Genomic DNA, 15724 nt, shown 5'->3' with positions numbered 1-15724 from the left:
CCACAATTCAATTTGTGTAAAATCAATTTTAGAACGTGTATTTCGGAAAAAAGATCTCTTGTTATCGTAGTTGACTTTTGAAGTCCATTTGACACAATTCGTTTGACAGGAGAAATAATATTTTACGTTGTTATGGACCTTGACAAATGAAAATGGAAGCATTTTTATAAAAGAGAAAGAATTAAAATGGAAGCATTTTTATAAAAGAGAAAGAATATCAAATGAGAGTGTTCAAATATGTGGTGCCAATGTACTACTATCTATGTATTTAAGAGAGATATCACGTGTCAAAATCAAACAATTTACAAATTTCAGTTCTTAATTATCAAATATGATAAGTAATTTCTTTTGTTTTCCAAAATACAAATATTACTAACATATCATTATTGATAAAAATGATATAAAATTTCTTTTCTAAACATTGTTGTAATATCTCATGTAATCCCAACTTCAAGTGTCAGAAGTTTGAATTCATAATACTTTTTGTTATAATATTGTTGACCTAAACTTTGTTATTTCTCTTAACTCTCAACCTTCCTCAAGAATTTCTTATTTACAATTGACGATTTTCAAAAGAAAAACTTGTAAAATAATTAAAATTGTGATGCTATTCAATTGTATTATCTCATGCTTAAATATTTGCTAACTTTTCAATAATTGTATTAAAAATCATATTTATTATAAATTTTTATCATTCAATCATTTAAAGAAAATATAAATTAGTGTATAGAAATTAAATTCAATCTATATAAATTAAACCATGTACAAGTTTTATTATTTCTAGTTACAACTTTTTCTTTTTATTTTCAATACCAAACAAAATTAAATAGTTTATAGTTTATAGTTGAAAGAGTGTGAAAGAGTGAAGAAGATAACAGAAATTGAAATGGAGAAGTTAAGCGTGAGCCACATGAACGCTCGTTTCGCATTTCCCAATCGCTCTTTCGATTTTCTTCAATTTAAGCACTCGATTTTCTTCCTCAAGTTCCCCAATACGAACCAGAATCCGAACCCAAACCCGAACCTCCTTCGATTGCGCAGGCTCAATTGCTCAGTATCCGACGGCACCGTTCCGTGTAAGCCTCGTAATTGTATTGTATTTTCCCCGCTGTTTCTGAATCAATTTGGGCAGTTATGTAAAGGGTTGGGTTGTGTTTGGATAAAGTTTTTGTAAAAGAGAAGTTTTTATGTAAACTAACTTAAAAATGTGTTTTTTAATGAAATTAGTTGAGAGAATTTGTATAAATTAGTTTATGTATTTGTGTTTATTTTGAAATTAATATGAATAGGTTCTTAATTAAACAATGTTGTGTAAAAAAATAAAAATTAATAAAGGTGTTGATGTTATGTTGTCATTCTTGTTATTCAGCTTCTGTTGGTGCCACGGACTCGACTCTTGTGGTGAAGGTGAGACTGATCGAGATTGTGATATGAAGACTATGGGGTTGTTTGGATATGAACTGAAAGTGCTTTTGAGAGCTTTTGTACTGAAAATGTAGAGTTTTTTTTTTTTTTTTGGGTACAGAAACTTTAAAAGATCTTTCTGGTTTTGTATCCAAACATACTCTAAGTGATCTGCGTAGACAGAATAGAAGATTGTTTTAACTGTTTCTTTAGTTTTGGTTCAGAAGAAGGCAGCAGAGGTGTCTTCTGACCTCAAAGGGACCTCCATATTTCTGGTTGGTAAGAATACCTGTCACTTTTCAGTTAAGGACCTTGGATTGTTTATACTATTTTTTTTTTCTCTTTTGAGGTTATTTAAAGTTATGTAATCTAAAAAAAGAGTAGGTGTATAGTAGCAAATCCTTCTGAAGTTTGCTAATATCCACCTTTTGGAATGATTATCTTAGCAAGATATAACTTCAAGGAGAAAACTTGGATACAGATACAGTTACTCAAGTGTTTGTATTGTTCTCCATACAGAATTGGAGTTAAAAGTAACCTATTGTAAATCTTCGTAATAAAGGTTTGTATTAAAAGATTATGTAATTACTTACTGAAAAGAAAAACTTTAATTATGATTGAAGAACAACAGAAGCAATACCTAAGAGATTGTATCTAAGTTTTATCTTTATAGTATCTCGTCTTTAAATTTAAAAGAGATAAAGTAAGACAGAGGATGGAAAGCTTGGGATTGAAAGATTTAAGAACTCCTCCATCTAATATTGTTTAGAATTTTTTTCTTCTTTTATAAAAGTTACACTGCTTAATTTTTTAAGAGCTTTTTCAGAAATGTGTTCGAAAACCAAGTTCTCTTTTTATGGATAGAGAAAAATTAGAAATAAAGTTGGATCCAAACAGTACTTTATGTGACATTTAGTAAGTAGTTTTATGGCTAACTCAACTTCAAAAATTCTATATTTTTGGCAAAGGAATGAAAAGTTCTCTCAAAACCAGTTTGGGAAAGCTGCTGGCTGATGCATTACGGTATTATTATTTTGACAGGTATGTATTTGTTTGTTATTTAAAAAGACGGAGTTTCCAGTTATTGGGTATAGTTGATGATTATGTACTCTGTCCAGTGATAGTTTGGTGGAAGAAGCTGTAGGTGGTGCTCTGGCTGCAAAATCCTTTAGAGAGAGTGACACAAAAGGCTTCTATGAGTCTGAGGTGATTGTTTGCAGTTTTTACTGTCTATATATGGTGAATTTTGATTTTAATCCTAAAACAAAACTCATTGGTTTTTGGTTATCATAGATTCAAAATGGTCTTTATCTTTTAAGGATGACAAAGCATGTAGTATGAGTGATTATTTTGAATGATATGAGATATGACACATCTAGATACGTGACACGCCATTAGAAGAACTACAAAAAGAACAAGTTATGAAGATAAAAATCAACAAAATATGTACTGTTACTTTGTAAGAGCTAACAAACATGCTAGACTTTGATTGTGTGTGACCTTAGTATGCCAAAAGGGTTGACATCTTTCGTTTCTAGCTGAGTTTTCTGGATACAGATGCTCATTTCCATCACTTAACTGTTGAGTTGGAATATCAAATGCTTACGTTTTACATTTCAAATGCAGACTGAAGTACTGAAGCAATTATCTTCCATGGGTCGACTAGTGGTTTCTGCAGGCAATGGAGCTGTGATAAGTCCAACTAATTTGTATGGATTTATAACTACTAGCTATTTGTGCTCACAACCCATAATCACTGTAGTCCATTTTTTCACACATACATGCAGTGAGCGATTAAGAATTGTTGGGTGAAGATCAAGCAACTCATCTTTCCTTGGTAAATCATACTGATATCTTGCATTTGAGATTTGATCCACTTGATCTCCATCCAACAATTTTTATTATTGACTGCATGAATGCATGAAAACACCAACCACAGGATAAATAGTAATCTGCCGAACTCCATGTTCACCTCTTTACTTATAATCATCATCATTATTATTACTATTATTATTATTATCATGACTTGCTCTTAAATTGACAATAGGGCACTTGTGAGACATGGAATTTCGCTGTGGATAGATGTGCCTCTAGATCTTGTGGCTAGGGATGTAACAGAAGACCAGAGTCAATTTACTCCATCTGAAATATCTATTTCAGGATCATACCCAGAGGTTTATTCCCTGATGTGAAAAGTGTTGTTACACTAGTTTACAAATTTTCTTTCATATCTAAATCCCTGATCATCAATGCCTCTGAGAACTGATGTTAGGTAAAGGATGAACTAGGTGCTCTATATGATAAATACAGAGCTGGATATGCTACAGCTGATGCTATTATTTCAGTTCAAAGTACACAACCTTCCCTCACTGTTTTTGCTTACAGTTTTTGTGTAGAAAGGGGAGATGGGGGTGGTTTGCAATGCTTGACTGAAGTCCTAACATCTTCTTTCCTTTTACAGAAGTAGCATCTCGGTTGGGTTGTGACAACTTAGATGAAGTTACAACAGAAGACTTGACTTTGGAGGTTATATTTTTTATGTAAACAATTAGAGCCATGCCATGCTAACTGTTTCCTTATAGGAACTACTAAATGAGCCTAATTTTTGTTACAATGAGTAAGCATTCTTAGATTTTGAATGGAGTGGTGAATGAGCCTAACCATTTTGACTTGTCCAACCGTTATCACTGAATCTTGACAACAAATTTGGCAACTTTTTTTTTTCTGGTTGTGTAGCATTGTTCTTATTAGCTATTGTTCTTAACCAATTCCAGGCTCTCAAGGAAATTGAGAAGTTGACCAGAGTAAAGAAGATGATCGAAGAGGCTGCAAGACCATTTTAATCAACCTTCACATTCTACCTTCCTTTACCTGTAATCAAACGGGTCAATATAAAACATTTTTGAATCTGCTACCCTTGGTTTAGCATCTCAAATTTCAGTTTTCTTCCATGAAATTTGTGTCTTCATTTTGTTGTTGTTTTAAGATTGGCACTGTAGAGTGTTATTTGAATATGAAAAAAGTTTACTCCTTTCTGTAGCTAGAATGCAGCTTTTTAAGGCTGCTATCATTTTTTCTTATCAATGATCAGTTGAATTTCCAATTCACTTACAGCTTGAAATTGAATCCAATAAAAAGAATATTACAAAAAGGGTTAGTAGAAATTAATGATTCAAAAATCAATTATAAAAGATTGTATTTCAATTAATATCACTGTATACTGAAGTGCGTGTTTTGAGAAAAAAATATTAGAAAGATCTAATCATAATAACATACTAGTAAAATTTACATGAGAGAAAATAAATTAATGTTGTTTAAAATATTCATTTATATCCTATGTGAGTTTAAATTTATACTTGGATTTTCATGTACAAATAATACAATTATATCAAACTATACTTTGTTGTTGTGAAGTCTAATTCAGTATTTTAGTTTATTACAATATTTTATTTTTTTTTACATTATTGGTTTTTGTTTTACTATTATTTCACTAAATATTAGACTAAGAGTTTTACTTCGAGTACGCATCATGTCTAATTAACATTTATTCTTTGTCTTTCATTTCTTATTCTAATTAATTCAACAACTAAAATCAAACATTATCTACTCATTATTAAAAAAGAAAAAACTTTCAAAAAGATATTGAAAAGAAGGTATGTTCGTAAACGATACATAGTTACAAAAATAAAGTTTTTCTTTTTAGGGTTGAAACAACTGAAAAAGTTTATGATGAAATTAAGAATTGGGAACAGAATTTAGCATGCAACCAAACAAAGAAAATATTTAATATTCCCCTTTTCACCATCTAATTACTTCTATTAAGGAAGTTCATTACTTCAAGATTAAGTGATTAATTTGAACCCACACATTCTGAAAAAGACAGCTAGAAGTCAAATTTCATATACTAAAGGCAGGAAGAGAAAACAGATAGAAAAAGATGGCATAGATCCTAACGATAATTAAAATTACTAAACCAATGCATTATTAGAGTAATTAAATTTTGTTACATTTTTTTCTTATGTATTGATATTAATGTTGTAACTAATATAACTGTTAGTTATTCAATAAATTGAATTAATATAAAAATTTGTCGTGCCATTTCACACTTTTGCTGATAAGAAACAAAAAAGAGACAATTTACTTTTCAAAACTAAAATCGAACTGTCTTTTTACAAAATCTAAACATATATTTTGTACTGTATGACCCATTGGTCAGGCGGACCAAGGTCAAGTGGCCGCAAGCCGTCCGCTACAGGTGGATCTCACTTGGAATGTTGATGTAGCAATCTCTCTAGAGTATTTTAAGGGAAGCTCACGACCAAGGTTCCCCGTTCTCCGGATGAAGTCTCAGTTCTGAACACACTAAATCGGCTACCCGTCGGTTAGACAGACTAAACATCCCCTCCGTTTTCATTTCCAGTTGCACTTTGTCTCCACCTCTATGGAGACCGTCATTCGTAAGGGTAACCGACAGGACACACGACCCCCGGTCAGGCGGCCATACCAAAACCTGGATCAGTAACTTAGAAGTAAATTAAGATAATAAAGTCAGTAATCAAGTTTAAAAAATAATTTGGCCATGATTAAAAACCCTAATCACGGGCCCATACTGAAAACTATAAATAGAGACCAAGGTAGGTTGGTAAGGATCTTTAACTCGCATTTATTACAATATTTATTGCTACCCGCTGATCGACCTTAACTTAAGCATCAAAACTTTTTAGACAGATATTTCGATCGCCCTACTGACCAAACGGTGAAGGAGAAAGATTGCACTAAACGAAGGATTTGGTCAACCAACCGAGAAGAACACAGAGAAGAAGGACTTGAGGAAATTTTTGACTGTTGATAATCGGTGTTTTACTCTTACACCGGAAACATATTTCATTATTAAATCTAATACACACGTAATCTAAAAATTGCAACTATAATGATAACAACATTCATTTTTGTTTCTATTATGATTATAGATTATTTAACTACACAGATATTTCAATAACTTGCATACAAAAATAAATCACTTCCACTAATTGTATATAGAATTCAACACTCCTCTTTTATTTCATTTTTACTTAAACAAATATATAGTTTCACTCTCTCGCATGACTTGTGTAATAAAAAAGTCATCCAAAACTTTTATTTTTATAATTATTTTAATGATAGAAAAGTTGGTTAACTATCTTTAACAAAGTGAATCATGTTTATTTGATCTATTCCAAAAGTTTACTTTTAAAAAGAAATCACATCCACTCCGATTAAAAAAAAATCTCAAATTAACTAATAATTAGTGTTTTATTTTTAATAATCAATTTCTAATTATCCTAAACCCTTAAAAATAGCTGTTTCCTACCTGTCTGGGGGTCGGTGGTTGCATTTCCAAACTTCCCTTCTGACATAAAAACACAAACGAAACAAAGAAATAAAAATAACATAAAATAAAAATAAAAATATATAAATAAAATGTTTCAAACACACTTTTTCTTCTTCTTTCTTCTTTCTTTCTTTCTATGTGATGAATGAAACTCTGGCCTGGTTTGTTGTTAACCAGGTCCTCACCAACTCTTAAAATCTTAACACCTTTTTCCTAACACGTTCCCTCTTCCCTTTGAATTTCTCGTTTTCTTTCCACAATGAACGACCTTCTAACGGTAACTTGCATTTTCTATCTCATTTTTTTTTTCATTTCTTCATTTTTGATTCAACTTGTTCTTCGTTCTTTCTCCTTTTTTTTTCACGCATTATGGATTTTCTTCATGTGGGTTTTTGTTAGATCTAGCTTTGTGCACAATGTGCAAACTCAAGATTTCAACTTTTTTTTTTACTTGTATCCTCTGTTTGGTTTTTTGCTTGCCGAGAAAAAAAGAAAGAAGATTATTGGGTTTGGGGAATGTGGATTCTGAAGCATTTTAAAAATGGGATTTCATTTTCTTCATCATCATTTGAGTTATGTTGAAATGCAATTTTGGTGAGTTTCATGGAGGAAATTTAATTTAATAGCTCTTTGCCTATGATGTTTTAGCGTTTACGGTTTCGTGATCTCTAGTTATCTGTGTTGCGATTTGTTCTGTTTTAAAAGGGAAATAATAATGAAAGAGGTTGCCATGGATGGTGACAATTAAATTAATCTAGAGTTAAACATGCAATTGGTTTTAATTTTCAATGGTCAACTATCTTGGAATTGTTTAAAATAAAAGAATGAATTAATAATGTATAAATGATTTACGATATTTCAGTAGCCTCTTCTTGCCATTGACAGATTCTCATTAACTAATCAGATTAAAGTGGAGGTTCTTTATGGTAAAACAGTAACTTAAAAGCTATTCCTTTAGGAAGTGATGTCAGGGGTCTAGGCTTATAATTATGTTGCTAGCAGATTAAAAATTTTATACTTGTAAAATCAGCACTTTTGGTGAAACATTTCATGCTTTCCCAATCACCAGAATTTTATACCTGTAAAATCTGCACTTCTGGTGATGTGAAGGGTATATAGGCTTATCTGATTTTTTTCATTCTAATACACAATGAGTTTGAAACTATACTTCACTTCTCTCCCAATCCCCATAATTTTATTTTTATGTTTAAGTTATTCCTTACAGCTTATATAAAAGTCAACATCTTAGAGACACCATGATGCCTATAGAATGTTCTCTGATTTTTTCATTCTGATATACAACGAGTTGAAACTATACTTCACTTCTTTTAGCTATAAGTTGAAGTGCATGCAACCATTCACATACAACTTAAATAGTTGATATGCTGCCCGCAAAAGCTGCATTTTCCACAATGAATATCATTTAATAATCCAACTACATGGTAATAATTAATTAATTATTGCCAATCCACACAATAAATTATGTAAAATCTGACATTCTTTTCTTGCATCTGGATAGCATTAGTTCCATGTTGTTCATTGGGGATAATGTGTTTATTGGCTTGGAGGACTCAGTTTGGTATCTTTGAACTTTCTGGGTTACATGCTAATGCTCACAAAAGTTCCATTGTTTTGCCCTACATAGAAGTTGTTTTCTTTTCGTTACATCACAATTTTCTCAATACAACAATAACGTTGTTCTATGCATGGATGAAGTTGTGGAAGTGTTTAAAATCTGTTGTTGCAAACTTGCTGATTCATTAATCCGTTGTGGAAGTGAATTCAGTCTATCCATTGACTGTTACAGATTTTTCACGGGTCAATGCATGAATCCATCTCGTGTTAGGTCTTAGAATGACCTGTCACTACATAGATCTTAACAGTAGTATAATATACTTAATAGTCACAACGTCTTGTAGGTAGACCATATTCAAATTTTGAGATTATTTCTGTTTGTTATGCTTTGAATTTTAAATGCATCTAAGCTCAATACTACTTTTTTGGCATGTAGAATCTTGTGTTATTTTGTCTATGCGCTAATTGTTAATATAGCAATAACTTTAATGGCTAGTTTATTGAGGATGTGCTGATTGCAACTTCATTCTTAGGGTTGAACCGTTCATAGTAATTTGATGATGTATTTGTTCTCTCAGGAATCATTTGACATCCCACGTCACAGAGGTGGTGACATTGAGTTAGGAGAATATGCGAGGAATTCAGGAGAACTGGGCTTGGAAAGTTTCTTCAGAAAGGTGTTTATTTATATATGTGTGTGTGTGTATAAAAACATTATTCAGCTCATCTTTCATTATTTCTCTCCGTTCCTTAGCTTATTGGGCCTAAGCATTCATGTTCAATCATGTTGCTAATCTCGTCAATTGATTGGTTCTTTCTATAGGTTCAAGAGCTTGATAAGCATTATGCTAAGCTGGATAAGCTTTTGAGAAATCTCCAGGTAATTACAAACTTGTCTAGTAATTGTTGGCTTTTGAAACACTTGAAGAACCAGTTTTGATCCTGTGAAAGTAGTATGCAATTGGATGCCAGTATAATGAATTTATTAAGTTTCACTGAAGTATGATAATTATAAATAAAGAAATGGACAATAGCGGCTTGATATGTTTTTGTGTAGATGGCCTACTAAAATCAAGGTTAATTTCCTTTTGCTAATCTAACAGCAGAACCATCTTTGTATACCCTACTTTGATACCTGAATTCTTACTTCCTGGTGTACTATTGTGTAATTCATAAGGGCTGAAGAATGAAGAGTCTAGCTGATCAGAAAATTGAACTCTATTATTTACCCTTGTTGGAAACCACCTACTTCATCTATCTCATAAGCACTTCTAAGCTCAAATATAGTATAATCAATTCTTTTCATCTAAGAAATCTGGCAAAGTGAAAAGTCTAGATAGTGTGCCTCCATGCTTCTTTATGAGATCCTCGTACTCTACCTTATATCTACTTCCATGTGATTTCAAATATCCCCTCCACGACTCCATTTTAGCGTTTATTTCGTCTCTGGATTCTCCAATAAGGATCAGATCACATCTACAAAAAGCATGAATTTAGATAATAGTTCCTTGATATATTCTATAATTATGTCCAAAATCAAGGTATGGAGAAAAGGAGCCCACAGTTGACCCTTGATGTAATCATATTCTTAAAGGGAAATCCTCTATTATACCATTGTGTATTTGTGCACTAGTTTTGAACCCATCATAGATTTCATTGATGGTATGAATATAAACAACTTGAATTCATTTCTTCTACTGTGCGCTCCTTAAGGCATTTCGAGTCAATTGGTTGGCAGAAAAACTTACGTAGATTTACAAGTTTAGACTAAGGGACAAGAGGAGGGATGGGATGACATGGTCAGGAAAACCATTTAAGAAGGATAAAAACTATGTAAAACTAGAATGACTAATGTTGCCTATCATTTTGTAGTTTGTGTAATGATTTTTTCTAAGATAGTTGTGTTGAATTGTAGTCAGCATCCGTAACAAGTGAATTGAGAAATATGAAAAGGAATTAAACAAAAAGCCACTTTTGCTTCTGTTTTGGAATTTGGTAAGAGTCCACCTTAGCTAAATAAATGTTACATGTTTGGTCAAATTACTAAAAGTCATTGTGCTTACTTGTTGGTTTATACTATGACAAAAATTACTTGAAATTTGTCCTCACCATTTTATTCAAACCTTGTATGCAGGATGCCCGTGAGGAAGCCAAAGTTGTGACTAAGGCTTCTTCCATGAAGGGTTAGTATAATCTTGTTATATTGTTATTTTAAACAATCTTATGCATGTTCCATTGCCCTTTTGATTTTTTGTTAATTAACATAAAATAATTAAAGAAAAATTATGGAGTCATGCACCCCTCCTTTAATATATTTTCTTAAAAAATATTACAGTGAGACTGATAGCGAACCTAGAAATGAAAAGAGGAAAAAGAGTAATATTCTTTATTGAATAGACGGAAAAATACACAAAATAGGAGAGCACTCTCTCCTCCAAGGGTTTTCCCTTCACAAAAAACACTTCCTACCTCCTCTCCTTTCCTTCTTTCCATTTATCTAACTAGCACTAACTAACACCTCAAGTATCTGATTCTAACTATCTTAACTAATTTCTCTTTTCCATTTGTCCTAAAAGAGACACTCTCTAATGTGGAAATTACTTATACTTTTGTGACTCATTGAAACTTTAGAGGAATATTTCTTGTAGGTGTTACTGAAATTTTGTATTGTAAAATATAAATTAAATATACATGTAGAGAAATAGTTTGCAGGTTATAGTCCGAAATTATGATATTGATATGAAGAATTTGCTGAAGTGAGACTATTTCTAGATGTTAAATTGCTCATCTGATAAAAGGACAGATTTGAACTTTGTTGTTCTGGGGGATCTAATGAAGTTCATGGGTGTTAAACTAATTAATGCGGCTTAATCCAATGATTATCTGCAGCTATAAAGGAGAAAATGGAGAAAGATGTTGATGAAGTTAAGAAAACTGCATATTTCATAAAGTCCAGAATTGAAGAATTGGACAAAGAGGTGTCTACTGAATTCCTTTTTATCTGTTTTATTCAATCCAGTGATTCTTGGTGTAAATCTACTCATTCATTCTGTGTTGTAGAATTTGACAAACAGGCAAAAGACTGGATGTGGAAAAGGATCAGGGGTTGACCGCTCAAGAACAGCAACAACCATGTCAGTAATAATCTGGCTTTTTATTTTATTATTGCTGCCTCGTAACTAAGACCAACTTTGGAAATGGAGTTTCTCTTTTTATTTGTAGTTTAGTATATAGTTCTCTCTCTGCTTTCATAACTTTCGAACTATTCTTTTCTCATATTCTCTTGCAGCACAGATATATGACCATTTAGATACTGAAAGTTCTACTTGATAAATACAAGTCTACAAGAGACTCTAGGACGTCAATATTCCTCCTCCAACAATTTCTGTCCCTTTCGAAGTTTAAAATATTCTCTTGTTTTTCATCTTGGATGATATTCAATCAAATAATATGAATGTACGTTTCTTAATGTGATAAATAAACCTGGAAACTAAGTAATGCTTAAAGAGGATAAACCAAAAGTACAAGAAGACACTATCATCACCTCAATCTAAATGCAGAAAGTCAATGTAACATCTTTATATTATGAACCAAGTTTGTTATAGGTTACTTTTGTTCAGGAAGTTGTGATACATAATCCTTGAATATAAGTGGAAGTTTTTTTAATTTGGTGTGCTCGGCTCATGGTCTATCTTAACTATAACTAGAGACTACGTGAAATTTTGCCATATATTTCATGGCTTTCAACTTATATGAATATGCAACCTATGCTGAATCATAATGAGTAAACCTGAGTATTTTTCCGACTAGGATTATACTGTTAGGCTTCTGAATCATTACATTTCGTTTAGTGTTTTATTGGACCCATCTCATCTGTACTTTGTATTATATTATTTTGCAGTTCTTTAAAAAAGAAACTGAAGGATAAAATGGCAGAATTTCAGGTGGGTTTGTCTCATTTTTTGTGATGTTTTTATTCTCCTGTCCTTTGAATTCATCTGAATCCATTTTTGAAAATCTTTGCAGACCCTAAGAGAGGTCATCCATCAAGAGTATCGTGAGGTTGTTGAGAGACGAGTTTTTACAGGTTTGAGTTGTTTACTCATTAGTGGTTGCATTCAATTTTATGCAATTATGTACCATTAATTTCATTGAAATGGAGTTAATTTCTTCTTGTTCTTTGCTTTTCATGAGTTCAGTTACGGGCGCAAGAGCCGATGAAGAGGTGTTTTTCTTTTCTGAATTTTTGTTAATAGATGGAAATGTCTTTCAGAAAATTTTCTTCTAATCATTTAACGATGTACAGACAATTGACAGATTAATTGAAACTGGAGATAGTGAACAAATTTTCCAGAAGGCAATTCAGGAACAAGGACGAGGCCAGGTTCATATATCCTTCCTGCTTTCTCCTTCAAATCCTCCTCATATGCCTATTTAACTTCTTATACTATCCAAATATCAACATCTAAACCCACAAACCAACAAGGAAGATCAATGTTCCTCAACATGTAATTTTGCTTTTGGGGTTGGGAATGGGTGAGGAACATTGATCTTCCTTGGGATATACGCAAATTACATGATATCAGGAAATCTACCCTGTCACCTTACAGTCCTCATACATGAGTTATCTTTGTAGATAATGGACACCTTGGATGAAATACAAGAGCGACACGAAGCAGTTAGAGATGTTGAGAAAAAGCTTCTTGATTTACAACAGGTATTTAATCAGTTTATTCAATTAATCTGAATGTGATTAGGACATTTGATATCCTGATAAGTACAAATTACATAGTTAAGTCCTATGCTGCAGAACCATTATTATATCACTAAAACAAAAGGGGAGGTAGTGGGTTGAGATTATTTTGAACTTTGAAATATTTATCCTATGTTCATGTGATGATGCATTTAGTCATATTGCGCTGTAAAAACTGATGTTATCACTTCATTTCTGAATGAATTTCCGGTTACAGTTTTGCTGTACGCACATTTTGGTCTTTATTTTTATTTTTTCATTTCTTGATAAATTCACATACGTGTTGCTAAAGTGAGTCGTACATACTTTTACGACACGCATACATACTTTTATGACACACGTGCCAGTAAAATGTCCAATTTGAAAGACAATTTTTTGTCTTTGACATGATTTTGACATGATTCCAACACAATTTTAATAACCACAAATTCAATGATTTTCTAAAAAACCCATAAACTTGTAAACTTATCACATAAATTTCTATTATGATTATAAAAATAAGGAAAAAATCTTATATTGTCACTATTTTCCACTTTTTTGGATATTTAAGTAGATAGATTAAATTTATTTTTGTGTTAGTTGACAATGTCCTAGTTCAAAGTTTGAAACTAATATGTATATACATGCCGTGTCTCATGTCCTATGTTTGTTCAATTTAGCTGTATTTTCGTGTCCATCTCAGTGTCTGCAACCAGGCTTCATAGGTGGGAAGCTAAAAGTTGCTTTTGCAAGCTTATTAGGATGCCATTAAAAAATAGTTTAATTTATTTTTAAAAGTGTGTTTAGAATAATGCTTCTAATGGACACACCTATATGCCTACAAAATATGTGGAACTAGTGATAGGTAGTTCGCACTTTAACTTCTTTGTCTTGGCAGATATTTCTGGATATTGCGGTGTTAGTGGATGCCCAAGGAGAAATGCTTGACAACATTGAAACACAGGTATTTTGTTCTCTTTTCATATAAGACCATAGATATAGTATTGTTAATTTATATCAGTTTTATTGTTAGTAGGATATTAAGTATTAAGTATACTACTAGAAGCTGTTAGAAATTGTTAAAAGATTCTTGACATTTCTATATAATTATTATTATAGGGTTAAAGTTCTCTATGTATAGAGGCTGATGTCCTGTTTTAAAAAGAATCAACTGAATAAAATTCTTTTTTTATATTAATCTTTTCATGTTGGTATCAAAGCCATGAGTCATATAAGAGAGAGCTTGAAGATACCTTCAATCCAAAATCTTAAGACACCGACTTTGTGGGCCTCTTTTCTTATATAGTACTGATGCTATTCATTTTTATTCCTCGCTTGATTGAGTTTTATTTTAATCGAAAACCATTCATCCAACAAGGTGAAGGGTGCACTAGAAAAGACCTTAATTTTTTTTTAATTGGGTTTGAATTTTGTGATGAAAGTTGGTTTGTGTTCTTGAATCAGGTTTCAAGTGCAGTGGATCACGTGCAGCAAGGTAACACTGCCCTTGTTAAAGCCAAGAAACTTCAAAAGAACTCTAGAAAATGGATGTGTGTTGCAATCTTGATACTTCTCATTTTTATTATAATCATCGTTGTCTCTGTCATCAAACCATGGGTTCACAAAAATGGTGCATAATTGCATAACTTATATGCCATCATTTTCTTTTTTCCTGATCCATTCTTTTGCTTTGTCATGTTTTAAAAGCATTCTTTCCCTGTCTGTCTACTTGAAAGAAAGAAACATTTGACCAAACATGTAAAATGATGAATTGAGTTGTACATGAAAGAAAATATATCGATTACTATCTTCTATCACCTTCCAACAAAAATAATTGTCTTTCATTTATGTCATTTTAAAAATTTTAGATGACATTTATCATTATTATTTCCTATTTGTACCCTTGATAGAAAAGAAGAAATACTGTTTAAAATGGTAAAGTAATAAACAACAAAAATAAATAATAAGGTAGCCTTAAATTACTTGCTATAACATTAAATCACAAATAAAGAAGGCATGCAGCTTTGTCCTGCACCTTCATAAATTTTTTTCTTGCACCTTAAATATTTTTATTCTTGTGTAATGAAAATGTAAATTTTTTATTTTAAAATGTACAATGTATTTTTTTATTTTATATTAGAAAATGTGTAACTCAGAATATAATTTTTTCGGAAATAATATTATTTTAATCTTTAAATTTTGACGTGAAATTAAATACATTTTAATTTCTAAATTTTAATGATAAAATAAAAGTAATTTTTTAAATCAAATTATTTTAAATTTTTTTATATATAATAACACGTTTTATGTTAATATTTAATTTATTTATACTGTTATATATATGTTTTTGTTTCAAATGTCAAATCAAAAGCATATTTTATTATAACTTTAAAATATAGTTAAAAGTAAAAGAAAAAATCATTTATACTCACATGATAAAATTACATATGTTTTGATTGTAGTAATAATTTGTATTTGTTGGTTACCACTAAAATAAATGTTTACATTATCAATAGCAGTATCCATCTTCGTTATTCTACGCATAGTTGTTATATAGGAAAAACAAATATAATGTCACAATCATAGGGGCTTAGAAAAAAATAAATAAAAACAGAAAAAGTAGCTTCAACCGTGTTTATAAC

General features: G+C 31.4%; 2 protein-coding genes across 4 annotated transcripts; both read left to right on the top strand.

Annotated features, from left to right (window-relative positions):
* The first annotated feature begins 849 nt into the window (after nucleotides 1–849).
* Nucleotides 850–4360, top strand: LOC114181406 (probable inactive shikimate kinase like 1, chloroplastic). 3 transcript variants are annotated; one of them, XM_028067854.1, is made up of 10 exons: nucleotides 850–1076; nucleotides 1370–1407; nucleotides 1632–1683; nucleotides 2373–2445; nucleotides 2523–2610; nucleotides 3031–3113; nucleotides 3452–3578; nucleotides 3677–3755; nucleotides 3866–3930; nucleotides 4179–4360. In XM_028067854.1, exons 1-10 carry the CDS (start codon nucleotides 887–889, stop codon nucleotides 4245–4247), a joined length of 864 nt encoding a protein of 287 aa, XP_027923655.1. In that variant the 5' UTR covers nucleotides 850–886; the 3' UTR covers nucleotides 4248–4360. The 3 variants fall into 3 exon arrangements, with proteins under 3 accessions (XP_027923655.1, XP_027923656.1, XP_027923654.1); XM_028067855.1 differs by having other exon boundaries at nucleotides 1629–1683; nucleotides 2529–2610; XM_028067853.1 differs by having other exon boundaries at nucleotides 1629–1683.
* Nucleotides 4361–6874: 2514 nt separating this feature from the next.
* LOC114182432 (syntaxin-132-like) lies at nucleotides 6875–14760 on the top strand. The gene is made up of 13 exons (XM_028069298.1): nucleotides 6875–7052; nucleotides 8929–9027; nucleotides 9174–9230; nucleotides 10485–10533; nucleotides 11240–11328; nucleotides 11411–11484; nucleotides 12252–12294; nucleotides 12377–12437; nucleotides 12550–12575; nucleotides 12657–12734; nucleotides 12987–13067; nucleotides 13981–14046; nucleotides 14547–14760. The coding sequence occupies exons 1-13, from the start codon at nucleotides 7035–7037 to the stop codon at nucleotides 14718–14720; spliced, it is 915 nt and encodes a 304-aa protein (XP_027925099.1). The 5' UTR covers nucleotides 6875–7034; the 3' UTR covers nucleotides 14721–14760.
* Nucleotides 14761–15724: the final 964 nt, after the last annotated feature.

The sequence above is a fragment of the Vigna unguiculata genome, chromosome 4 (genome assembly GCF_004118075.2).
Source record: "Vigna unguiculata cultivar IT97K-499-35 chromosome 4, ASM411807v1, whole genome shotgun sequence".
Classification (NCBI taxonomy): domain Eukaryota; kingdom Viridiplantae; phylum Streptophyta; class Magnoliopsida; order Fabales; family Fabaceae; genus Vigna; species Vigna unguiculata.
This window is presented reverse-complemented; position numbering and strand designations above follow the sequence as displayed.